Here is a 27910-nt window from a genome sequence, read left to right as displayed (position 1 = left end):
CCCGTCGGCCGCGAGTCGCGGCCAATCGACGTGCCCCGGTGCGGACCGCGGGGCGGAGTCGGGCCCGCGGCCGGCCTCTTCGGCGGCGCGCTCTTAAGGCGGCCCGGGTCCCGAGACGCCTCAACGGTGGCGCACGAGGTTCCAAAGGTCCCACGCCGGGACCACGAGTCGAGGAGGCCACGTGCGATCGCTGACACTCTCTGCCCAAGACGACTATGGCGAGCCGTGCCTGGCCGGGGGGCCCGGGGGGTTCGGCCACGTGCCCCGCGGCGGCAGGCTGTCTCCTGCTCGCGCTACTACTCCTTCTGATGCCCCCCGCTGCGGAGCCGGCCAAGCGACTGGACTGCCGGGCCTTCTGCCGGCTCACGGGCTTCCGTTTCAACGCGGGACTCTGCAAGTGCGGCTACATGCTGTTCGCCAGCAAGCGGTCGCAGCCGCCGCTGTAAGTTCCTCTCTATTGCTTGCACCTGCGCATTCTTCTTTATTCCACCTGCCAACGTCATCTTCGTAGCTTCAAGTAGCTCCGTCAGGTACTACATTACCGTTCTTCAGCTGGGGCTCACTTTGAAGGTGACGTTTACTGACACGCATTAAGATCGCGAGCTTTTTTTTTAGGATATATAATAATTTTTTCAGAGCAGAAATTAATTTCCACTGCCATGTCCTGTCTTGAAGCAGGTCCTTTAACGTCAGAATTCACAAAGCAGTGTTCTGCAAAGCCCGTCATGAACGTTTTATATATACCTATTTTATGATGCCTTTGTGGCACTTTTCAAAGCGATCAGTTTTAAGCAGTTAAAATAAAACCGGTTTGCTAAGGTTGATTGTCTACAAATGCAAATATTGTAAATTGAGGGGTTTAACGTCACGTATTAACAAAATGCTTATATCACTCTAATGGAGAGCTCGGAATTTATTAAGACCGATCAGTGTTCTTTGACATGGGCAGGCTTCATTGAGCACAGTTGTGCTTTTGTTATGTTGCCTCAAACGTAATGGCGGCCGTCGTTCCCAGGATCGAACCCTAGAATATGTTATCAGTAGCCACCGCCATGGATTATAGAGAATGATTACGCGAAAAAAATGGGGGGGGGTCCCAGCGACCGCCTAGCGTAGATTCGTATAAAGAGCAATGCTGTGATTTATTAAGCGGTTACAAGACTGATCTTATGACGAGCAATATGAATCAATGGAGCGCTGAAATAAGATGGGTATCACGGCGCAGATACAATCCTTAATTATTATATGTAGCACAAGACCTATTTGCTCGGTCAACGAAAAGGGAGTAAGAAATCATTTGAAGGCTTTTCTCGGAAAAAAAAAAAAAAAAAAAAGATATTCCTTCACGCGTGATGGCCTTCGTCTTTTTAATATACAGCCTTCCACACTAGAAACCCTGATCCTCGGATTGCAAGCTCTCTTATTGTATTTGTCTTCCCGGCAAAATAACCTAACCGCGAGAATTTTAAACTTCACCGCTCGGTCTTCTTTAGAGTACTCGGATGTCAGGAAGTAAACAAAACTTTATGCTATATTTTGAAAAGTTGAGAAGAGATTTATGTAGAACCTGTGCTTCGGATATTTCTTTTCTTGGACCAATTGCATCACCTTTATGGTACGTTTTTTTTTTTTTTTTTTTTTTTTTTTTTCAAAAGAGAGACAGAGCATTGTAAACACAGAGTTCTCTCCCTTTCATACATACCAAAAGCTCTTGGCCTGCTGTGGATTAGTGCTTTGTATGTATTTGATAAAATCCAGCTTCATTAAAAGGCAGATAATGTTGCGTATGCACAGATGAAGAAAGTTTTTCAAAGCACCATATTTTTTTCAGACTGGTGTAACTGATTCTATGGATTGTAAGATTACAGGTTTCTACAATTCTATGTCCCTGTAGGGTCTCCTGGGAGCGGTCACTTGCAATGAAATAAAAGGAGCTTAGTGACGGTTTTAATTTCACAGAAAACACATTCGGTATTATGTAAAAAACAAAACAATTTCGCTCATTCCATGAAAGAGTGTAACAATTATAAAGCAAAGCTGGAGCAAGTTCTTGAAAAGTAGCAATCATTTCTGATAAGCTGCTGGTAGTTGCTAGCCATTTTCACCAGGGAAGGTTGTATTTGGCCGTTGATTAAGGCAAAAAAGCGACTGCAATCGTGGCGTATGAATGCTTCGCGACCCCCACTGTGTCCCACGCAACTGTACTTTCTTTAGCCAGCTTTACCGAAAATCAGACAAGAAGCGTGCGTAGACATAATGGACCACTGCAGTGGATCCTATAGAACACAAACACTGCGCAAATCTCTACCATCATCAGCAGCAGGCTAACCACACTAGAAGAACTGCCTCTTCCGATTCTTTCGAGTTAAGAATCCTTGGACCCTGACCTGAAGCTCCGGCTTCCACCCCAGCCTACCCCGACGTGAAGCAACGTTGCTGCGCTGCCTGTGGGTTGTTGTAACGTTCATAAATTATTATTCATTCGCGATAGATATAGCTAATAGCCCTGCACGTGCAACCTCCGGGTGCGACGAGACTATAGCCCACATTCTTTATGAGTGCCCAACATACAGTGCTGCCGAAAGACAGTCTCTCTGCCTTGCGCTGGAGTGTCTAGATGGACGCCCGCTGACAGAAAATGAAGATTCTAGGCCTCTGGCCGCTGTGATCGGCGGCGGTGAAGGCCTCCCAAGCACTGCTGCTCTTCCTAAGAACCACGGGCCTGCACGTTAGGCAATGATTTACTGACTATACTATACCGACTTAATATTCCTGCAACTCCCTTTTATCATTCACTTTTATATCCACTCTCCCCCTTCCCCTAGTGCAGGGTAGCAAACAGATTTCTTCTTCCAATTAACTTCTCTGCCTTTCCTCTTTCCCCCTCCTCCTTCCTTCCTTCCTTTCTTTCTTCTCCTCCTCCTCCACGATCCATTTTAACGCTCGTTAAGGGCCCCGTTCGTAAGGAATCCCGTTGTAGGCGTTGGCGTCGTGAGTGAAGAATCACGAGCATGCCTCTGGCAGGTGGTAGTCGGCCGATGACATGGACGTGCAGCGATTGGTCGGCTGGCTAGTGACGTCACGATACCATGAACTTAGTTGCTTCTAGATGGGTGGGTGCGATCGCAAAGGAATTTAAGGCTTGTAATGCCACGAGTCAGGCATATTACCTCTGGGCCACGCTGACCCATTCAGCGGGCCTGGCGCGAGCGCTCCGCCCTGCGCCACTGCCCGCTTCGTCATATTCGTAGCAATATTCTTGGCTTCTGTTAAAGAAAAACCCTGTCTCTGAATTAAAGTAAAAAATTGAACAAATAAATTCAATTGTGTAACACAGTATGTTTGTCTGACCACAGAATTGGTTATCTCTTTATCGACAGAAATAATTTCTCACCGCTTACTTTGGAGCCAGCTTATGCACTACCTATGGCACGTGGTAATGCTTCAAATATCTGAAAATGGCTCCAATGTCACATTTCTTGTCACGTATGGTTAGTTTTTTTTGTCGTGAGCAAATGTCAGTTGCCTTCCTTGCGGAATGTGCTGCGTGCTTCCAGAGAAGGCAACGGATTCTTTCTGAGTCCACACGACGCACTGTTTGCGTTAACATTTTCCTACAACTAAGCAATCTGACGCAAGCGTTTGTAGAATGCACACTGGAGTTAATGCACTAAAATTTGCCTTTGACTTAGGACACTAGCTGTATATTGATTATGGGTGAGCTCGCACGGGGCTACAAATGTTTGCTGAAGAACGTCAGGATATTTACAATAGCCGGACAGAGCCAGCACTAATAATCGCTGCTCAGTCCCTAAACTGCATCTGTTGGGACACTGAGAGTTCATTACCAGCCTCTTGTCTCGAGTCTGCCCAAATAACCCTCTTCCCGTAGAGTGACTGAACGTTGGAGAATAAAACGAATTTCATTGCTTCATTAACTAATTTTTAGCACCGATAACAAAATTAATATCTCTCAGCCTAATACAAAAGCTCATAAAAAGAGTTAAACACAAGCTTCGTCTTAATTATACGTAAATTTACTAATGTCAAGCCCTTCCACACAGATCTTAGGCTGGTGCCGTTAGCAAGGTACATTAAAATTCTAACACGTCTCATATGGACTTAATTCGGCAGAATCGTAGCCTAGTGCGATAAAGCAATTGATTTATAAAAAGGACCGGGTGTATAAATAGTTGCGGGCTGTGAGAGGAACAATGCTAGGTGTCTTAAGCAGGCGCCACCCTTGCCATCAGGGTCATTGTCTTGAATGCGGTAAATGTATTCGCGTCGATAACGGCATTTCTCTTCTGGATGCATTCGATCCTTTGTTCTCTTCTTGGTTGAACAGGACTGTAATGACACCGGCAGAGCTTAAAAATTGTGAACAAAACGCTGTCTGGAACGAACTATTTTTCAACTGCCAACATTGAGTTTATGCCAGATTATGCTGGCAGAAGGCTGTGGACGGTGCTGGAAAATTGGTGCTCAGATTGTGGTGGTACTTGCGACTTTTAAAATTGTCATCACATCGGCCATCATTTGTAATTTTGTAGCATATCGGTGAAAAACCTACATGATTTTGCTTGCACGATCGATTTCGACCTCAGAAAATTTAAGACACCTTCAATACTTTTTTTTTGCTTTCTTCACATGTTTTAATTCCATATAGTCGGGTCGATATGCGGCTACGAATGCATGCGACATGCGGGCCCCTTAAATCGGAGAGGCTGTCGTATTCATAAGAACATAGCTGCAGTTGAGGCATCATCGTGGTGTAATTATTGATTTTGATGTCCAGGTGATTGAGTTGGATAATCCTTTTCTTTCTTCAAACTAAGTTTAAACTTTCAATAATTTCAATGACTTGTTAAGGCGTTATGAGGCTTGTAAACTTATATGCAGCAGTTGCTTGAGAGCATGTTACATTTAACGTTACTAGAAGTCAGTAATAGTCCTCCAATTTTTGTGCCACCAATGTCCATGTACAGCTTTGCAGGGGTGCGGTATATGGGTGCCAACATTTCGGCCTACGCTTTGGCTTCCTTGCCGCTAGAACTGTGCTTAAGTGTTCTTCAGAGCGCAAATGGCGAAATCCACATTACAGGACTGTTTTCGCTAATTGCATCTTGATTGGTATCCCTACTACCATAATCACCACTATAGCTACTATCATAATTAACAGCTAAATGCACCATCATTGCCGACGCTACCATCGTTATTGTTATCGCTAACTGTAGCGTCATTATCATCGGTACTATCACCAATAATATTATCACTAACTTCATGTTAATTGCCATTGCTACTATCATCTTCACGCTAGACAAGGAGAATTACGATCAGTTTCTCACGAGTCCAATGAAATGTTTAAATTAACACGATTTTTACGTAGCTCTCAATTATTTATTCTAAAAATGTCACCAGAAAACAGCTCTACAAAGACGTGATTCAAATAGTCTTGTCTGTTCCTGTGTACCGATCGTTATACTCTTCTGAGTCGGGGCAACATATATTGAAACCTGTACAAGCTTGGAATGCCTATACAGCCTGCTGTGAAAACGTCCTTTTATAAATTGCATGTAGGGGTTGTGTCCGTGGAGACATAGATGGCGGAAACAGAAATCCCCGTGTCATGGCTTGTGAACTGTATTCTGTGCAATGTATAAGGCCGGAGACTGCTGAACAGTTGTTTATTCTTTGTTAGGATGGGGTTTTCTTTCGTGATGTTTTACAGTGAACTTTGTGAAAATATTTCATTTTAAACCCCCGTACAATTCGGTTCCTGGCTGTAGAAAATGATGAAGGTGTTCCGTATAGCATGCACAGCTTTGCACAGTGTGTAGAAACGCCGAATGGCCGTTGGCCGCGCTGACCTCCACATCAGAAGTATCCGAGACTATGTTGGGGATGCCTGCTTACTGAAGATTGACGTTGTGAAAACTCAGTCATGTGTACCCGAGTTTATCAATTCCCTGGACATAATGACCAATTTAAGCTTTTTTTTTATATATAATTAGATGTGTGGCATGTAAACCGGCTCACTTTTGAGAAGTCGACCAGACTGTAGCATTTGTGAAATAAATGCAAAACCAAACAGGCGAGATTAGTGGTTAGCCCGCTCGGCTGGGGATTGGAGGGATAGGGATTCGATTCCCAAGAAAACCTTTCACCTTAAAGAAAAAAATGACAACCGATTGAGCGTGGTTTGGCGTAATGCGGGTTGGGTGGGCCAACGAAAACACTTTTCACTTCTGCTTCGGACCTCACGTAATTATTACCATGCAGTCGTAATGTACCACATCATGTGAAGGTTAACCCTACATATATATGAAGCCCCGCCTTAACCAAAGCCGTACAAATGCGCCTGCATGGTCCATGAGTAGCGCGTACCTTGCTTGGGATCCAAGGTCCTCGGTAGTTTCTATTCATATCTACAAAAGTCTGCCATAGTTGCCCGCTTTTGCTTCAAATTGGCATCGGCGAAATTCGTAAATGGAGGTTGTGCGGCTGAAGTTCCTTCGATCTCGCACACAGACACTAAGAAAATATACAAATTTTGGTAGAAAAAAAAACTGTTCGCAATTTTGCATTTGGCCGGCAATTATTCTAGGGTACTCGGTCTCATTCCATACTTTCCCGCGAATCAATATACGCAAGGCACGTTTCTTTCCCTATTACCAACATACGTATAGACTTAATCTGCCTTAAGTTTATATTCTTATGCAGGTGCTGTGGAAAGAAGAGACTAAGAGCTTTTTTGGCATTTCATTGTTCGTAAACACCACGATATGATTCACCTAATTATAACAGTGTAATTGCGAAGTCTTCATATAGAAACGGTCCTTTGTATTGCCGCCTACATGATGAGCCAAGGCGGAATACTTAACCGGATCAAAGAGCTCGCCTTTGAAAGCTAAAAAGAAAAAAGCGGCGCAATCTCTACAACGTGAGCCGCAACGAGCCCTTCATTTGAATATTCATTCGCAGAGACAGAACGGGCCCAAGCGGTGGGAAATGCCTTTTCGCGTGCTGCTTCTTTCTTTCTTTTTTTTTTTATATCCCGGCACACTGTCTCGAAAGAAGTTTGTGTTACTGGATTTCCCATCACATGCCCGTTCTGAAGTGCGATGTTATGCGGGCCAAGTTTTTTTTATTGCATATTAGACCCTTTCAACGGATCATTCAGGACTCCAGCATAAGCGACTGCTTGAGAATCAATGAGAGCCACTCTTATCGCTCGCCCTACAGAAGCCAAACGCTTAGAGTTTAGCGGAAGTATGATCACTGCGAAACAAAAGCTTGCTGTTATATACGCTTTTATTTTTGCCCACTACTTGGGGAAAAGTTTTGCACCTACTAAACGCCACGTTGCAACATAATCGTACCCTGTTGTCGTTAAAATTTACGTGGTGCACAGTGGCTTCAAAGCGAGTTGGAGAGCTTGGGTTTGGTATGGCTTGATTTATATGGTTCACCCTCCCAAAGCGACTCAGGCTATGAAAGACTCCGTAGTGGAGGACTCCGGGGGTTTCGACCACCTGGCGGTCTTTAATGTGCACTGACATCACACAGTACACGAGCACCTGATTTTCGCCTCTACCGAAAAGCGGCAGCCATGGCAAAGATTCGAACCCGCGTCCTTGCGCAATGTCGAGCACCTTAATAACTCAACCAACGGGGGAGGGAGGAGCGTTTGTCTGTCTACTTGTCCTCTTTATTTTTCTTTCCTTTTCATGCCTGAGCATAATATATGTCTACTTGTCCTCGTCGTGTCTTTAACTGTGTTGCACTGGTATATGGAACGTTTGTGTGTCTACCTGTCCTCGTCGTGTCTTTAACTGTGTTGCACTGGTATATAGCGTCATGGAACACAAACTATCCCGCACAATTACCATACTGAATTTCAATGGCCGTTTTAACCAATTTCTGCGCGCGCTAGAAAAACTTGAAAAACTATTTTTGCCATGCTTTAGATACTTAGACCATTCCCTTTGTAGGAACTCACTATCCCCTGCCCCATTATAATGGCAGTGCGTAATTATAACGCGAGTTACGCGCGCTGTTAAGGAGGTTGGCGGAGGAGAGGGCACACTGGCCACCCCCCACCGCCTCCCAGTCTTCAGCGGCGACGCTTCCGCGGGCTTTTCTCATTCCTCCTGGCGTAACCCGGAGACCTGCTCTCCCCAGTCCGAGTCGAGGAGCGCGTATGTCGCAACTTGGTCGGGGGTCTTTCGACGGTTGAGCGTGCACGCGCACGGTTGCATTTTCCGTCGTTCACCCTCTGCGCCCGGTGCCGTACGCACTTACCGCTGCGGGCCTTGAGAACGAAGTCACGCTAGGTGAGCAGAGCAGTCGTCCTCCTTGCGTTTGCTTTCCCATTAGGTGGTTTATTTAAACCCTGTACGCGAACGGGACGTTCGCTCGCTACGGCGATTGTATTTGAGCGTTGTACCTTGCCGTGTCTTCGAGCACAATAAACTCTGTTCGAGTACGCAGCTCGGTGTATGTCCCCTCTGGAACGAACCCGTCGCAGTAGCGACTTCTCTCACCGCGATTTGGGGCTCACAGCTCTGTCTGTCAGGGCTGCACGTCGGGGCTAGAAGGCGACTGTAGCGTCTAGCCCCCCTCCCCGTGGCGCATTTTTTCGAGAATAACCTCCATACCTTCAATAAGTGCATAACAGTATCTGATAATATCCCACAGGGGCTGTCTTAAAATAAAAGGTGCCCCAGAATCCTGGTTATGTGCAGTTTTTGTCAAACGTCTACAACCCAGGGGGCCTGCTTCTTTGCTACTTTGTGCGGTTTCTAATCTATTTGCTGTGTTCCGAATGTCTTGGTGCTAATATTTTCTGTCCTATCCTCTCCAGTGGGAAGCACCTCCACTAATGCTAAATCAGCGCCACTACACGGCCCAGAAGCAAACCCCTGGGCTTTGCACTCTTGTCGAAGGCTTAACAGTCAGCCAAACTTTGTGTTGTTCCATTCGAATTGAGGGTCATCCCTCCTGCCTTGTTTCAGCTAATAACTCCAACAGCAACCTGACTTAAACTTTACCTTTCTTTCACAAATGAGCAGAGAGAATAGAGTAGGAGCGTAATTTTCTCACGCCCAGGTAAATCATTTTAGCTATCTTTTAAACAGCACACTTACAGCCTTTGCCATGCCTGTAACGAGATTTTGCTGTTTTGTATGCGACGTGATTCGTTGTCTGTCGCCAGTGCTCTTGAAGGTTAGGGAACTCTGGTCCGCACCTAAAGAAAGTAATGACTCCTACGGTTCATAAGAGATACCTCGTAACTCTATTGAGATATGTACGTTTAACAAAGTGTATTCACCACTCCTGCTTGTATCTTGCGAGATAGAAATAACAAAGTCGTGAAACCCATTTCTTGCAATCGGTTACAAAATAGTGTTACCTGTTTGGTGGCGTAAAGAAGCGTAGTGTCGTCTTTCTTTTCTTCTAGTACAGTAAACAACGTATGCATTCGTTAATTTTTATTTTATGATGACACTCCATAACGCATTCTTAAAATAACTTCTTTTGACCCAGAGACTACGTGGTCGCTCGTTCCTTCTACACCTCGTATGTCTTGAAAAATGTAGATGTTCACTAATATTTGTCGTCATGGACGGATAAAATCTGTCCATGAACAATCTACCTAGGACTAATTTGTTGCTAAGAGGTTCATCATGACCGTGCCTCTAAGTTTTTTGCGGGTTTCATCGAGATTTGAATCTTTTAAAGCAAACCTGTTTTAAAAAGGTGCCGCTAATAATACTTTGAAACCACTGTAAAGTTCTAGAATACTGTTCATCCACTGTCCTCCGATCGAACACCCTTCTCAACCACGCGTCTTTAACACAGCATGCATTAGTCACATGAGAAATGTTCTATGGGGTGAGTTTTTGATTACACACCTTTCCAGCTTTGATCATATGGAGGCAACATAGAACATATGGAGTCGATGTGGGCTATAAGGAAACGCACATAATGATGTGGATTCGACATGACGCCCTACACATCAGGGGGAAATCATCAGGAAATTATGCAAGCAAATAAGCAAATAATGTTCAGATATATAGAAATCGTGTCAATTCTTATATATGCTGTTGAATGCCATATAAATCACCTTTCTAATATTTTTTAAGACGGTTACTTGTCATGCTTGAACACCTCCAGAAACGCATTAGCAAGGAGATAATTTTTCATCGGCAGGAAAACCAAAATTATTCAATTTCATTGGACCCAGTGCATACCTTAGGCCTCCTCCTAGCTTGTGGTGCATACAAAACGTCTCCTGTGTATAGCCTCTATGTTGAAACTAATGAGCATCCACTGAAATATAGACAGGCTTTACTTACATGTTCCTATGTCCTCAGAATAAAGTCACAGAAAAACACCTGGGTTATTAAATAGTCACAACTTGCCCTCCCGAGTTATTTTCACACACAGACCTCAGTCGACAAGGCCGTTGATAATGCGGTTTGAAGATATATGTTGTAAACTCCATATTCTGGACGCATTGCCTGATATCGCTCAAAGAAACAGCCCTCTATTGCCATCATACAATATTCCTGCAATCTGTGACTTCACTCTCCCACAGTTCCCAAAGACTAAAACCCAACAGCAGCATATTATTCAGGAATTCCTTAAACTGCAGGAGGAATACAGAAGCTTCACTGACGTTTATACCGATGGATTGAAAACGGCTGTGTACCCTGGTAGTGCAGTTGTGCGAGGAGATTCTGATGAAATAAGACTTGCCCACTATGCACCTATTTTCACTGCTGAATCCCACGCCATTTCTGTTTGGAGAAAATAACAAGAGAGAACGTCACAAACAGCATTATTTATACAGACTACCTAAGTGTTCTCACAGCTCTAAATCTCAGAAATGCAGCCGCTCCTTTACTCAGTGACATAATATACAAAATAACAACAGACATTGCTCAAGGATATAACATAAACTTCTGCTGGGTCCCGAGTCACGTCGGCATTAAAGGCAACGAGAGTGCAGACACATGTGCTGATAGAGTCCGTGACAAGCTAATAAAGAGTATAGACATACCTCACAAAGACTATATAAACCTTGTACACCGCAAACTAAAAGGAAAATGGCAGTCCTCATGGAATAGAGAATTGGATAATAAACTGCACTTAGTAAAGCCCATTTTAGGAGAATGAAAGTCGTACCGGCGTCAGGAACATTTTATAGAAGTAATTTTATGCCGTTTCCGCATTGGGCACACACACCTGACAAATATTTTTTTTTTTTTTTTGACAAAAGAAGATAAACCACGATGTGAAAACTCTGGAGAGGAACGAATTATTACCCATATTTTATTCTCATGCACAGGCCTTGAAGCACTAAGGAAAAAATATTTTACACCATTTTACAAAAAACACACTCCTTTTCACCCAAAACTGATTTTATGCGATGATGTATTTGCTGATTTCTCTTGTGTTTTCAGTTTTCTAAGGGAAGGAAATGTCTTACACAAACTGTAGAATAAATGTAGCATGCTAAAGTAAACAGAAACAAATCCTTGTGCTTGGCACTTCATGGCCTTATCAGCTTATGCGCCATCGAACCCAACACAGTCCAAATTTCCGAGAAAAAAAAAAAAGGAGACTTTCTAAACAACCTGTAGTCTTAACACACCCGTTTTCCCCTTTTTTTCACAAAACAAATTTTTATCCTTGCTCTTGGCGCATGATAGGCTCAGGGCGCCAAAACACCCTTCACAACATTCAATTTGACGTGGGTGACACGACGCATTATTTGTCCTAAATTGTGATCCCACTACCTTCCCCAAGCCTAATATTGACAGTAGTGAACACCTCCAGAGCAAATTCACCGAGAGCTACTACTCTTCGCCTATTCCTCATTTGTGTCCAAATATGTCACCACATTGTTAGTGCCCCGCATTTTGCAGCTAAAAGTGCACATGGTATGGTAATCAGATGCCACCTGAACGATAATCTATTTCTAGAACCATGTTTAGGCACAGCGTCTTAAACTTTACCGTATTGAATACGGCATGCACCGGCGCTGTGTTTACAGGTCAATACGAAACGTAAGAATACTCCTAAATAAGCCTGGAAGCACGAAAAGAATAGGTGCGTTCCATGAACGTTACGAGCGCTGCACAAATATGACATCTGACGCACGAGAGGAGTGCTGCGTTTTCAAGCTGCGTTCTTCCGACGGCGCAGACCGTGCCTTGAGAACAGAGTCGCGTTGACGCCAGCCACTTGCTATGAAAGCGTCAACCTAATTAGCTACAGGAGGGTCTGTTCGCCATCGCATTTAAATGCGTACTACCGCAATAGAGAAGGCATCCAAGGTTTCAGTCGTATATCTGGCGACCAAATGGCTCAACATGTCACGTTCAAGCAATTCAACCTCTGTAAACAGCGTTTCGACGCCTTCGCGATGCGCTGCTATGTCGACACCGCTCTCTTCGAGACCGTCTCTCCGAGCATGGGGGGAGGTATAAATGGCTCGAGTTGAGTGGCAGTCTTCTCATGCATGAAGCGTCCGGTGGTGCCATAACACTGCTTTCGAGAATAAAAAGAAAGAACGAAAAAGGGAGTAGGGTGTCGTCGGTTCCGGAGCTCCTGCATATTGGATGAGGCGAGGACTTGTGATGGGCTGCGGCTCGGGCCCCGCAAGCTTTATGGTCGATAAACTCCTCATCCTCGACCTACGCCTCCCTTGCCACTTTCCTTGTCTCCCTTGCCCACCACTCGCTTTCACACATGAAGGTTAATTGTCTGCGAAAGCTGGCTAATTTCGCCACTTTGGCGCGTCGCCTGGCATTTCAGCGAGTTCCTGCCGGCAGGAGCGTGCGTGTTCTCACCCTCAGTCTCTGACCCCATCAGAAAAAATGTCTTTCGAGTGCGAAGAACAGCATCCATGCATGCTGATCTGCGGGGCAGGTGGGTCATAGGAAGAAGGCTAAGATGTTGGGGAAGCGCTTCGTATGCTGAACAGGTATGGGGCAAATCCCCGGAAGAATGCGTAAAGATGCAGAGTAAAGTGCTGGCATTGCACCTAAAGGCGAATGGATATAGCATTAAGTTCCGAATAAATAAACAAAACAGAACAAAAAGTTAATTTATGTTGGTTGTTGTGAGCCGGCAGGGTTCCGGAAGAATATGCAAAGAGCCAGCGGTTTGCAGTTGGTTGCGCTTGGCTTTAGCCTAAGTACTCACGCTCCCGAAGGAAGCTTACTCTAGGAAGTTTTGTTTAATTTTTTTTTCTGCGCAAACACCGATTTTCTGGCTCTTTCTGCAATTGCTAACATATTACAAGACAATCTCATTTTGAAACCTAAAACTGAATTTAAAATTTTCCCGGCTCTCTATTGAAATTTGTGACGTCTACATAGGTTTTAGAATGCATCATGGAACCGCGCAAAAAGACAAGGGACAGAGAAGAAAGCGACGGGACAGAGCGCGGTTCCGTGCCGCTAGCGCCGCGCCTGCCCTAGCGGCGAGCCGTCGAGGCTACTGGACCAGTACACGGCCGGTCTCGAGGGACAGCGCGCTGTCCCTCGAGACCGGCCGTGACCAGTAGGACCGTGGTGGTGGTGGTAGTGATTGATTTATTATTTTTTTTTAAATAATCAAAAGGAAGGAAAAGAGTATTTCCGGCCGCGGCAACTGCTATCTAACAAACTGAAGCACTTGAGCTGCGGCCGGCGGGAAGGAAAAGGGGATAGGGAGAGGATAGCAAGGGGAAGTAGAGAGGGGAGCGATAGGAAGAAAGGACAGGGAAGCTTTTTTACATTATTTACAAAGTAAAGACGCTCAACGAGTTCGCATCGCTCGCGCGCAAGTGTCCGAGCACTGTCCACAAATGTCTGCGCGCGAGCGGCCTCTGCAATTGTTTATAAAATATATACACATATATATGTAATATCATTGATGTATATACATAGTCGTGCGCACGTAGCGTCCTGTCGCAGACAGATCGCGCGCGCGACACAATGCACCAGCTGCCGGGGTGGGGCGCCCGGCAGCATACGTCCAAGGTAGCACACAGGGAGCGTTCAGGTCACGCACGCACTACCTGGCGGAGAGCAAGCGAGGCTTCAAGCCCGCCCGCTCGATGAACGCACAGAGGCTCACCATTGCCCTGTCACGGGTGCGCGCACTGCCTCGCGGCCACAGGAGCGTCTCGATGCTGTCCGGGATGATTCCGAGCGCCCTATAAGCCGCGAGCATCTCGCGACGTGGCTCTGCGGATGCGGTACAGCGAAGCAGCATGTGCTCTAATGTCTCCACTGCACCGCAATCACCACACACGTCGCTCGACGATAGTCCGTGGCGCACCCGTCTTACCCCGGGCACCTTCAGTCAGATCGGGCAGCAGGGGGGAGAGCGGGGAGGGGGAGCGGCACCATGGCGCGCGCGCTTTCTGTGTATGTCTTTCTTAGAAAAGCTAAAAAAGATTTGATTCAATAGGGTGCAGTTCAAAAACGATGGTGTTTTCTCCTGTATTATGGATGATTATTACAGGTGAAGAGGTTAATGATTTATATATTCCCCGGACTTTTGAGGAATAAATAAATAAATAAAAAATGGAAGTGGCCCCTTACATTAAAAATAACTTGTTGCTCGCCGGAAGACATTTCTAATGGCTTCAGAAAATTGATTTATTATATTTATTTATTTATTATTAACGACGCGCGCCATTTACCTTCGAGAATGGTTGATGACGGTGCCGCCCATGTTCCGCTTTTTTTTTTGCGTTTTTCATTTTTAAAACAGCTCAGTTCTCACTGAGAACAAAGTTCTGATCAGCACGCGGTGTAATATAGCTGCAGAGCACCTTCTATTTGTCCTCAGTATTCTTCCAAATCTTAGTAGGAAACCCACTAATCACCAATCTTCCGGGTGGTTTAACACATCGGAATAAAAACTGGCAGTGGGGAAGACTTGTGAAGTTGAAAGTCGGGCTTGAGTCGTATGACGTGAGCTTGTGAAGTGATCGCCAAAGAATGCGGCTCTCGTTGGATAAAATTTTCTCATGTTCTGGAACGCTTATGATAATAACTGCCCATTGCCTTTCTGTCCCGCGAAAAACTGTGAACGAACAAGAAACAGCAGAGTAGAAAGATGGGTGAGTTGGTGAAAGTTTAGCATCAAGAACTGCGCAAAGGAACCATGAAGAGAAAAGAAACGGCACTCATAATTATATGAATTTGCATTTGAAAAGAATTTTGCTGATGAAGTCCTTATTCACCACACCAAACCATGATAAAAGCATATACCGGTAGATGTAACTGATGTTATCGAAGATGCGCCGTATGAATAATGTGGTTTATAGGTTCATTTGGTTCCCGACAGAAATAAGTGAGCGCACTTAGGCAGAGAAAATCTAGGAGCAAAGCAAGCTAGTTCCATCTGATTTCCTAAACCTGCCCTGTTATTTTCGTTACTCGAAATATCAGATAATGCCCGACAGTTATCGACAAAATCTTCTAAATCATTCCTACAGGCAGGGCTAAACGGGCTGACCTACCACTCCAGAGAAACTCAGGCTCACTAAACAAGATGGCTTCATATGAGACAATCAGACCGTCATTCGCTGTGGTTACATATGGCTGACCAGGTTCTCCGAGCCACAGATTTTGCTTTTGAGAGGCTTAGCTGGAACTTTGTGGCGCCAATCTTTCACTGAGTTCCACGAAGCTGAGAATGAAACTCCTCCTACCTCTTCAATAATTTTGAATTTCAATGGTGCAGTAAATATCTCGCTACATACCTCACATGTTCTGACAAACCATGCTCTGACAAGCCCATATGCGTTCAAGTTCCCTACATGATGCGATTGTGAAGTCTAAACGGAATATGGAAAGAAGAAGTAATTCTTGCTATTTCATTGCCATCAGGGTTAATATTTTCGGATGCCCATATTTTGCGGGCTTCAGTTCTAGTTGCTCCTGCTTCCGCATTACTGTGCTTTAATTATGATAAGGTTATTTTGTTTTAAATAACGCAATGGCAGCATCGCTAAAAAGCGCCGTTGGCTTCCGATATGCACGAGGTGCGGTTATTCATATAAGATGTACTCTACGCCATGAGAAAGATGGCAATCATTGGAGAACTGTTGGGGCGCCCATAGATACTGGGGAGGGAACCTGGTCCATCCTGTATGCAAGGGCAGATTCCATAATGTGTCCCTAGGCATATTTTGTAATAAACATAAGCAAGAATAGGATATCCCAAAAACTGGTGACTGTGTAAAAACGTGAAAGTAATGAATTGAGACTTCTTAAAAGAACGAGAGACTCCTTGGAAAATGGTTGCTTCGCACAATGATTTGTGCAGTCACTAAAAGCAAGTGACGTGGAATGCGAATTCAAAAGGCATTGGGGTAGTAGGGAGAGCTGTTGGATGTCATGTATTTCTTTCATGTTTTACGTCCCTTTTACGACACGGAACTGAAGCAATCTGCGCTGTGTTGACACTTGAATTCCAGAAAATTTGACAGTCGATGTTACGAAAACGTGTATTGCGTGTTGAATTGGGCAGCCTCCGCTGGTGTAGAAGCTTGTTACTTATGTTCATATATAGCACTAAAGAGTTCAAGTGCCTTGTTCAAGAACAAGAATCGGCTGCAATTGAGGCCTACCGGTTATAAAAGTAATGGCTGATTTTGTAACGGGTCTAAGTTGTCTGACAGCGCTGCGAGTGTTAAATAACGAGCAATTTCATACACATTACAATAAACGTTTGTTTTGTTCACGGCCCTAATGTGTAAGCTTTCTGAGAAAATGGCACAGTTTCGAGAAATATGATTTCAGGGTTGAAACCTTGAATATATTGATTTTGGACATATGCTCCATATATGAACTTTTGAGAGAAATTGAATATAGATATCCTCTATTGGATAATTCTTAGTTCGTTTTATCAATGGCTATTTTCCACAGCCATTATTGGAATTACAGGGCCACAATCGAATCGTCAAACAAAGTTTTTTGTAAGCACTGTTCAGAGCAGTGTTCAACAAATAAAAAAACTATATTTGCATATTCTCTGTTTCCATCGGGGCACTATTTTATGGTCACCGTAAAAGGGACACTGCAGACAATTATAAATACTCCCCGACATATCGGCAATCCGAACCAATAATATAGATTTTGTAAGCTACAAAAAACTAAAAAACGAGGTTAGACGTCGACATCATCCGCTCACTTTCCGAAAGTAAAGCGTCCGTCGAAGCATTTTTTCTCTACTCCAGATGCTGCGAATGAAATGTTCGTATTATATTTTTTTCTGCTTTTTGACATGATTAGAAAGCAAGTTCTTCAAGTAGCTATCTTCAGAGATCTTGCCCGTTGATCGCTATAGCGGGTTTAATCGTTCGTAGTCTCAACTGTTAGGCCGTTTTTATGCTTAATTCAGTAGATGCTGACTGCAAGTAAGTAAGTGTTCAATTAATAAAATAACACATGGTGCTAGCCTAAAACTGCGAAAAAAAGCTTTTAATTTGGCAGCGCCTTTTCAAGTTTATCCAAGGTTCAATGCCAGTCTTGCAGCTGCCCCTCTCAATCACAAAAACCTTCGGGTGACCACCTGCTATTCTCTAGGTCGACTGACACCAGTAACTAAACATATGTGCGTGAAAAACGTTCCCTCTCACATTAAAGCCACCCCAAAGTAATTGTTGCGAGCGGATTCAATGATTCATGCACTTCTCCGCACAAAGGATAAGCGTCTACATTTACTCCTGGAATCCACTAAATGATTTCTGAAGACCGACAGCAACTGTATTTGCGCTAGTTATCTGCACAGTGTGTACTACAGCGTACGTATTGTGTTTCACTGACAGGTGTTCTTTCCGAGCAATAGTGTTCACAGGGTTCTCGCCTTCGAAAGTTGAGACCTCCTTATTGTCTGCAATGGCACGAGCATAATGTATCCGCACAATTTCCCGCGTGATGGCACCGCGTCAGGTAACTGAAGCCCGAAGCGCAGGTGTCTTGAAGCGGCCTCTTTGAAATCCTGCCCGAGGTATAAGCCCACTTAGGAATTTGTTTCGCGGCAGTCGAAAACATGTTTCTTGCCTTTGGCATACTCCACCTCGCATCTACGTATGCGATAGCCTCCGCAGTGTACCAAAGCTACTTTTTCTACATCGTGGCAGCGATCTTGAATAACTCACCAGTATTGGTCAGTACGCCATTTCGGGTGGCAGCGTTGATATAAACCCAATTATTCCTTCGGAGCCACAGTGATCATCCGTAATTTGCAGAATGAAGTTTACAAATTGCTTACCGTTCGGAATATAAACCTCATCACGAAACCGAGCAATATGCAAAATTGGGATTTAGCTGTACCCTTAATTTCACTCTCCACGCGTTCTGCTGGAACAATTAGATGGTCTGTAGCGCTTCATTTATGTGGCTCCGAAAATCCTGCACAGCTCAAGCGCGCTGAAACAGTGACCTGTATGCCTTAAGTGAAAAACAAGCGATGAAGACCACCGAAATAAACATTCATGCGCAGTCGTTGCATCTGGGTCTAAGAAACTGGTTTCACGGATATTCATGTCCCTAGGGTTAGATTTCAGTGCACGAAAAATATGTTATGCGGTCCCATATGCGTGCATACTGAAGACACTGAAATGCTTCCCATGCGGCTTCCCCGCAAGAGTCAGCGCTCAAATTGCGTGGAGCTTCGTAGGCACCACCGCTCGAGTTCCCCCTTACATTCCGCTAGGGCTCACGTACGGTGTCTACAGCACATTCACTCTCTCAGTTGTTTGCACCAACAGCATCATTACGTTTAAGAAGTTGATGATAGAGAATATTACTTAAATTAAACAGCTAAGGATCGAGCACGCAAAATGTTATAGGTATAGAGCAACAGACTGCGCTGGCTATCAATTGGTCTCACACCACTCAGGTTTTCCTAGCGGCAGGGCGGGAAGGGAGGAGTTTGGTTGGTTCCTGGCCAATAATAGAGGGCAGGTGGATACTGAGCGCGGAGTAGTGGTGGTGGGAAGGGTCAGAACAGAGGCGGAAATTGACATACACAAGTTCATGATAAGCGCCAAAGGAATACGACCGATGGACAAAGAGACAGGGCCCCCGAAATATTAATTACTACGAAGACGACGAAGCGGACAGTGGCGCGGGGCGGAGTGCCCGCGCTAGGCCCGCTGACCATTAAAGCATATTTGATCGTCATGTCATCACGTCGTTCTGTTTCTGTTGTGTCACCGTGTTCCATCGCTTGTCATGCCACCACGTAACAATATTAAACGCATATGAAACGTACGCATTGAAAACTGCCACTGTGACAGAACAAGAAAACAAGGAACCGTCGAAAACAGCGTTTGTTAACGTTGTGCAACTTATTTCCATCACTGCACTAAAACAGATATTCCAACCAAAAGGGCACCTTTGTGTACAAAATTTAAGTGGAAGGCAGATGATTGGGCAATCCCTTCTGTTCTGTAAATGAAATCACTGCATGCCCAGAATTAGTTTCTCACTTCCTAGCGCCTAAACTGCTAAATTTCGTCGGAATCTTACGTTCGAGTCCGGCATCTCACATAAAAATGGCAGCATAAAAGTCCCGACAGAAATGCATAACCATTCACGGTGGGCTTCGTTTTTATGAGTATACACAACCTCCAAATGCAATACGCACGTTACTGTACGCATCATGTTTATTTTCCTGATAGCAAAGAAACCATACTTTTTGCCAGCGTTAACTAGCCTACTGGGTGTTTCAGCGAATACTTTCGAAAATTCCTAAAAATTGCGAGTTCGAAGTGGAAGGAAAAAGTTTGCAGAACACTCTACTCGACGACGCACGTTATACATTTTAAACTATTCTGATTATATTGCTAATTAACTAAACCTCAGTGAATAACGTTTTAATTTACATATCTGATTGGTTAGCGCCGATGAAGATTTCAAAGCCATGAGCAAGATAATCCTATATTAGATGTCAAATTTTATAACGCCATTTTCGGAAGCCGTCCAGCACAACAAAATCCTGTGCTTTTTTTGTTCGCACAGACGCGAAACGCAGTGCATCAGATGCGCAGAAAGCTGGGTGGAAATTAAATGTTCGATGACGACGTTTCCCCCAATGAGAACTGCATGCGCGATTGTGCCACGTCATGAACACCCCTTTACTTTGGCACATCGTGTACGGAATGGCTCGCATTGCCACCGGCATGATTGCTCCCCCCTTTTTAAAAAGGGGGGAGAGGGGAGCAGAGAGAGAGAGAGAGAGAGAAACTGAGCTAATGAACAGGCTTGAGACGGCACTAGCACAGGCAGTTCGAATTTCTCGTCGTAGTCTGCGCAACATGTTAGTAGCGGACGTACCGTTTCTGCAGAGGTTTTCACTGCACCGCTGATTGCTATGATTACGTTCTGCGCCAAAAAGCAAAAAAAAAAAAAAAAAAAACATCGGATTTGCTCACAATTTCTACCTTGAGTAGCAAGTTTTTCTTCGTTTCAAAAACTTATACAGCGTTGCCTTGTCAGCAATTCTCAACTCCCCACTAACACTAACCACGAAACTATTTAAATAATATATCAAGTAAGTCAGATTTCGGTAATTATTTATATAAACAAAACACTTTTTAGTACCTGACAGTCTGACATTGTGTTACAAAAAATGAGCTGTCTTGCTATATCCAACCCCAAGATTTAATGTACTTTTTTAAAGTGTTCGCTCAAACTTGCCATGCATAACTCTCACTACTTAGTGCTACAATGAACACAGAATAATGATTGCACTCAAAGGTCCACCAGTTCTTTCTCTATGACCCCTTTCGTGTGCTCTGCGCTGCAACCCTCTCACTCAATATCACCAGCACAGTTTTCAAATAAGTCTGCGTGTTTAGTGTACATGCCAGACTTTATTATTAACCTTACTCTTAAATGTGGCAGGTTTGGCGAAGCCGTACCTGGTGCTCGAAAATTGAGAGCCAAAATGTCTACGTTCTTCCTGTTTAGGAACAATTCTAAACCGCCCACATGCGTCGGCTGCAGTCGATTGGGGCCCAGCCTACAATATTAGCAGTTATTTGGTTTAGTTTGGTTTATGATGTTTAAAATCTCAAAGAAACTTTGGCTATGAGTAATTTCGGATAATTTCAGCCACCTGGAGTACTTTATTCTACAGTGACTAATGCAGCTTTAAATGTAGTAGTAGTGCGGTTACAGTGCAGCTGTAGTGTAGTGCAGTCGTAGTGCAGCTGTAGCGCAGTTTAATTGTAGTAGTAGTGTAGAGTTTAGCGCAGTTTTTTTTTTATTTTACAGTGACTGTAATGTGCAGTGACTGCAGTGATCGCACTGTACACGGTCGCCTTGCTTTTGGCCTCCATGAAAACACAGCCACCGCTACCAGGACCGAACCCGGGTGTCTCGGGTCTCCCGGCTTAGTAGTCGGGCGCCCTACCAACTAGCCGTCGCGGAACGATTGTAAGATCGAGGCACTGGTTGTGAGGCAAAGCTGAGGTATTTGAGTCAAAAATAGAAGTGTGACCCTTTCCACCGTAGGAAATAAAACTCGACAGACCTGTATACTGCTTACGTGTATCAATGTGAAAGTACTGTGGTACAGCGGGTGAAATGACTTCGAGTGAACTTTCGACATGTTTTTAAGTTTGTTATTTGCTCGTATTGTATTCGGTGTGTGTTTGCGCATTCGAAGTAGACTGCGGTGCTTCATGCGGTATCTGAGAGTCGTATTCGCCTAAATCTCGGTTTGAAAAGACGCAGTTGGAGGTGCATATGTCACTGGCTGAACTCCCTGTCACGAGCTAGCCCCTAAACTTACTAGCACTTATATGCTATCTACAACTAGAAGTTTTAGGCTGTACGAATACACTTCCCTCACATTTTTAACACGAATGAGTAGCGCGAGATGAAGATCGTCCAGAGGCGACTGGATATACGCAAACGATATGTGCAGGGAAGTCTAAAGTGAGGATGGTGTCAACGGCGGATCGGTCTGGATGCATCCAAAGAATGCATCATGGAAGCTCGGTTTGCGATGTGCGTCATTCTTGACCTCGTTATCGATCTTATATTGGGAATATTTCCATCTTTTTTTTCCATTTTTTTTCTCACGCGAAAACGGCAACGCTGCTTTTTGTCGTATCATGCTTTCACATTAAAAAAAAAAAAAAAAAAAGTCATTTATGCTTGTATCACTTGTTTGAAATTACGCGACAATTATTTGGAGCAATGTTTTTCTTGGCTCGTGCTTATACCTGTTTTCCATCGGTGAGCTCACCTTTTGATGCAAGAGGTAGGGCTTTGTGAATTTTCATCTATGATGGCGAGGGCAGTAGCGCGACCAAAGTTGCAGCAATGACGGAGTGAATAAGCAAATAATTTCCAAATGCGACTCGTGAACTGCCTTCGCGCCTTACCTGTTCAACCTGCTGCCCAGTTTTCATAACCTAGCAATGACAGACACCAGCAATACTCGCGACTGAAATTCGCTTTTCTTAATGCATTCAGGGGGAGCAATATGACATTTAACAGGAAACCTTGCGTTCGCCGATAAGACTCAGTTCTACTTGAAGCTCATTTACGCAGAAGAGGAACTACACATATGAACCTATCCAATTTTGTGCATGCCTGCCCATCTAAGCAAACGGTACTAGTACCCGAACACGACACGGGGCTTGTCGTCGTATGCTGCTAAAGTGGCTTCAGGTGATGCCACTTTCTCTGCCGCTTGTACAGCCTGTTTACGAAGACTAATCCCATTCCGCTCTTCTGTTCACATTAAATGTAGCACGCGCTTTTCGTAACAAGTGAAATGGAATCAGGCGTCGCGCTTCACACGAGCACGAGGCGACCCTGCCTGAAAGACGAGCGCAGGAGCCTCCAGGCAGTTAACGGAGCGTGAGCGTGGGGTGCTGTAACACAAAGCGCCTCTGACAGTTATCCAAGAGCAAACTGCCGCATTGCCGCCGTCCCCTAATTCCCGCAGCACGTTCTCAATGACGTGTTGTTTGCGTCTTGAGGCTAAGGTTTCAGAATTTTCTTATATATTTGCTCCCTCATCTCTTCAAACACTTTATAACCACTGACGCTGTTCTGTGAATATTTTAAGGCCGAGTGCGACGAAGAACGGGGTCAGAGTTAGCGTAACGAGGCCCATACTAAAACATAAACAGATGCTAGAATCTTGGAAACGGTTGAAGAAAATTTGGAGTGAACTTACTCAATTCACAGAAATGGGCCCGATGTGACTATTTTCTTTTCTTTCGCACTGCAACTCGCACTTACGCAGCTTACGCTGGTTTCCTGTGAGCTTAGAAAAGTCTCGGAAACTTGGCACCAGTGTCGGCTTTAAGTGCGTAAGACTTACTAAATGCACGACGCTAGCAATAAGAGTGAGAGAAACAAAAGATAAAACTAAACCTAAGTAAATAGCAACGAGGCCTGCACAACTGGACTCTTTTTCGTAAACCTAATGAGACTAAGGAATAGCCCCTAAGTCTTCAATTTGTCCCCGTGAAGATACAACTAAAAATGAAACTGTTACTACACCTGCCCTTTGTGCAAAAATAATTTTACGCAGAACTTTGTAGATATTATTGTAAATTTTTGCGCTCTATATTTTAAAAATTTTGCCTCATGTTCATTTTTGAAAGCACATGGCGCCTCACTGGCAGTGTGTTGGTTAATTTTATTATTAACAAAAGCACGCGAATCGATGCACCATGCGGTTTCCAAGATTGAACTTGTCGGGTCCGCCAGAAGATTGACAGCGGGCATATGGCTAATGTTCGACTCTCCGCCCCCGCTGTTGGCTGCTTCATCCTAAATAATAGGAGAGCCTTCAGCAGGAATTCGCACTCGTGCCTGTGCAATAAATCATGTCGTCTCTAAGTTGAACTTATGAATAAATGAATTCAGAATGCCTTAGTTAAATTAACATTCGGGGACCATATTTGATCACTTGACCTCACATATCCTAATTATTTTTTAAAGGTTTATTTCACGGCATGATATGGTTGCACCAGCATTTGTCGTATAAAAGACTCTTGAAAATACAGAAAAGCAAGCAAAGCGAACATAGAAGAATTGCTTCCTTATCCCAAAGGGCGAGCGGAAAAGTTATTTGGCCTCGTCTCTAAAAAGCACTACGAATAAGAATTCGAAACATGCGACAATTTGCACCGCAAAAATTGCGCACCTGTAGCCACATTTCCAATCAAGGTTTGTAGTCACAATACCTCTGCTCGAAGTAGACATTTTTCATCTGTTCCTTCTCCACAATACACTTTATCTACATAATGTGCATGCAGTCAAATATTTATGAATCCCTAGATTGTCTAATTTTCGTATCTTTCACCCTTGACTGTTTGGGCTTCATTTAGATCATGACAGATGACATTGCAAGACACAAGCTTGCAATATAGCGATGAATGGTTTGAGGTTTTCATAGTCACCTCAAATACATTTTCTTTTTCCTCCAATCAGTCGCAGGAGCCAAATCCGTTCGAAATTCCCAACGTTTACCCAGAAACTCACCTATAAGTGTTGGCGCGTTGAGTGTACTGAATGCTAACTACACTGTTCAGGGACAAGTCAGGTTCGGTGTCAATTTAGGAGCCCGTCACTTAAAGCAGGAGGGCATATTCATTATCATTTTGACTACCGTATTGGCAGGGTAAGAAAAACTGGCGTCTGACCTTAGCTGGGATGTCGTTCACTCTAGGTGGCCATGTCATATACCTCTATCGCTTAAAATTTCACCGGTTGGAGCATCATCGTTACAGCACCAATGTTAACACTGCCCCAATTTTCCAGTCATTGAACCTTTCACAAAATAACGACGACACAGACAGTTGCTGGTACAGTTATGAACTGCATGTGTATCTTCGAGTCATTACGGTCCCACAGCTAGCCATTTGGTCTAAATATTAACTGTTCGCTCACTCTTTTTTACTGCCATAACCTGATGCGTTCCATTCGCTGCATAGTGATGCACTTCATCATGTTGCGCCCACTCAGTAAACAAACATCTCTCATCCTGAAAATCAATGTAGTTTTAATGAACCGAGCCTAACATCCATCCATATATCAATGCATCCGTCTAGTACCCATATTCGTACATTCATCTGTTTAGTAAGTAGTCAATCTGTCGATCAATCACTCAGCCAAGCAATAATCTATCGATTAATTTCATCAGTAAGCATGTACACCCAACAAGCCTAGACTAGTTATGAAAGAGTGTCCGTTTAAGCTCTTGTACCTTGCCACTGCAGGTCTGCTGCCTATCTGAGCGGCCAAGATCCGAGCGACGGCGGTTACCGGAGTTTGGCGCCCGCCGAGCGATTTCAGCTGGAAGTAGCGGCGCCCTCGTCCCTGGTGCGACACCCGGTCACCGGCGGTGCTCCGACGGTGTTCGATGGCCGTTCGGCACCGCAGGGCACCGACTCGGTCGACCCGCCGCACGCGACCGCAGCTCGGGCTGCGGCTGCAGCGTTGCTGGGCCACAAGCCTGACGCAGGACCCGACGGCGAGGACACGTTCTATCGCTGACTCTCACCCAGCAGAGACCCCGAAAACGACGAGGGATTGCAGGTGTCCAGGTGCATGGTCACTATCACGGTTATTAATGCTGGAAGCTCCACCCTCCCTTTCTTACCCCGAGGATTCCACTCCATTGCTCCTCATCACCTTAAAAACGAAAACAAAATGTTCCTAAGTGTCCCTAATTATTACATTATAAGTGCCTAAGTGAACATTATACTTTTATGTGGTAATTAATGCGGTAAAGCATTGACAAAGTTTTATGTTATCTTTATCATCATTGGACTCCATCCTGAATAAAATATTCGCCGCATCTAATCCAGTCAGCGGAAGCTATTTGGAATTGGATTAGTTGAAGCTGTTAGAACTCAGCGCTTTGTTCTCTATCCTTAAACCCGGCTTTCACGTTTTTATCAACGCGCTGGTTTCAACCGACATATTTTAAATTTGCTCGCACATTGAGCACTCCTATAATCAAAGGGTTTCCGGAAAGGGATCTTAGAGAGCCGTAAGCGTTTCTTGTGCAAAGTTCAGAATTTTTGACTATATGTACAGGTTTTAGCTGATTTCTCCCGGTTTACTTTCATAAACATGAAGGAGGTACAGTAATGCGAAAGCATTTCTTTTACCGCTGCCGATTATGTAGCTGGATGTTTGTTTCTTTATAACTTTGCCGGTTCTAACCGGTTTGCGCTATAAATCGTTTGAGGCTTGAAACTCATTTGTTGCTCCTCTTCGAGAGACATGCGTAACTGGTTTGCTGTGGTGTTTTCTGCCACTCTCTCTAGATGGCATCACGCGCCTCTGTAACGGGGGTTTTCATTTTATTCTATATTTTTCATTACTGCCACGGTTTACCTATGTTGACCTTTCCCTAAGCGCCCTCTGGCGTCCTTACGCTAAACAAGGAGAATTACGAAATCGTTCTCACGTGGTCTGAACGCTCGACTGAGGAGCGGGAGGTTAGGGTTTTGATTCTTGACTCTGACACGATTTTTTTAAGTGTCAGTTCATGCGGATACGCTCTCATGACAGACTGATGCGATGCTTTATCATTATGTTAAAGTGTAATTGTGATGTGCACAAACTTTGTGCTCTCTTCCTCTCCTGTTCTCGTCTCAAAGTTAGTCGGTGTTCCTTAAGGTGTCCGCGTAGGAGGTACTGCGAGGCTGCTGTGTCATGGTATATACCAGTGGTGCCAGTACCATCTTCAGGCAGGAGTGAATACTAAGTGCTGGGCACAAGTATTCATCCTCGTGAAGTCGCGAGTAAAACAAACGAAGAGTATGCGTTAAATGGTTCCCTGGCAAAAAATACGCAGTAAAAGTGGTTAAATTTTTCACTGGAAATGACGGGTGTGGAGAGTCGATTCTTTACTGCTCTTTCAAATTTCCTTGCAGTGAAAGAGCGAACTGATCCAACTGCCGTTAGCTGGAATCAATTACACAGAATCGCCGTAACAAGCAGCTCTAGCTCTATATACTTCTCTCAGCCTTTCCTCAGGCAATGTTTGGCTTTACTCAGATCTTAAGGGCATCGAATGGTGTCTCGCGAAAACAGTTCCTTTAACAAGGCCATCTAATAACGATGTTTCTCTGCCTCTTCTTCTTTTGATCCTAAAGCACTGTTACATTCAAGCAGCTTATTATTTTCAGGTATGCCGAGATTACTTGGCACCTAGAACCGTATTTTGAAGGGATCCAAATCCCTTTTTTTTTTTTTTTTGCCCTGCCATCTCTAATACTACCGCCTGTGTTGCAATAGTTGATCAGCAATGCATAAAATTTCGATCAAAAGTTCTACTATCAAAGGCTGCCTTGAGCAATCGAAAAAAGGCAACAAGCACAAAAACATTTTACGAAAGAAGATTTTTGATAGTTTTTTTAAGCATAATATAGTCGCCTTATTGCTGCTCTCGTTTAATTCAGCAGTTACAAGAATGGCATAACTCGATCGTAATGATGTATGTAACAGTGTCTTACTACCGTGAACGAAAACCTACTATGAAGCCTGCCCTGCTTGAGCATAGTGTCTGCTAAACCCCAATGAACACAGTATGATTCCTGTACTACATATGATTGAAAATCTAGAGCAACATTGTACGCAGTACTAGTTTTCTGATCTATGTTGGCTTGCTTTCGGTCCAGGACATCTGCTGAGAGGATGAGCTTTCTGCGCTTCATTGCCCTGAAACCAGCGAGTGGCTAATGTGGATCGAGGACCACCACCATGGGCACTGGGAAAACCCCTTCCTAGTCTCCCAGCCAGTGGCAACCATGCTGTCGGCCTGTGCTTACACCTGGTCTGAAGACCGAATGTTGACTCTTAGCGTGATATGCGAAATAAAACAATCCTTGCATAGTGAA

General features: G+C 44.3%; 1 protein-coding gene across 1 annotated transcript; it reads left to right on the top strand.

Moving 5' to 3' along the window:
- The first annotated feature begins 215 nt into the window (after nt 1-215).
- On the top strand, nt 216-27910 carry LOC146185529 (uncharacterized). Its single transcript, XM_084607851.1, has 3 exons — nt 216-442; nt 25277-25603; nt 27692-27910. The coding sequence occupies exons 1-2, from the start codon at nt 216-218 to the stop codon at nt 25551-25553; spliced, it is 504 nt and encodes a 167-aa protein (XP_084463977.1). The 3' UTR covers nt 25554-25603; nt 27692-27910.

Source organism: Amblyomma maculatum, chromosome 6, assembly GCF_055883805.1.
Source record: "Amblyomma maculatum isolate TAMU_Amacu chromosome 6, ASM5588380v1, whole genome shotgun sequence".
NCBI lineage: Eukaryota > Metazoa > Arthropoda > Arachnida > Ixodida > Ixodidae > Amblyomma > Amblyomma maculatum.
This window is presented reverse-complemented; position numbering and strand designations above follow the sequence as displayed.

Excerpts from the sequence above, each read along its gene's own strand:
- LOC146185529 (XM_084607851.1), top strand. The coding sequence starts at position 216 with ATGGCGAGCCGTGCCTGGCCGGGGGGCCCGGGGGGTTCGGCCACGTGC. Across the intron at positions 443-25,276 it reads AAGCGGTCGCAGCCGCCGCT|GTCTGCTGCCTATCTGAGCG; the intron begins GTAAGTTCCTCT and ends TTGCCACTGCAG.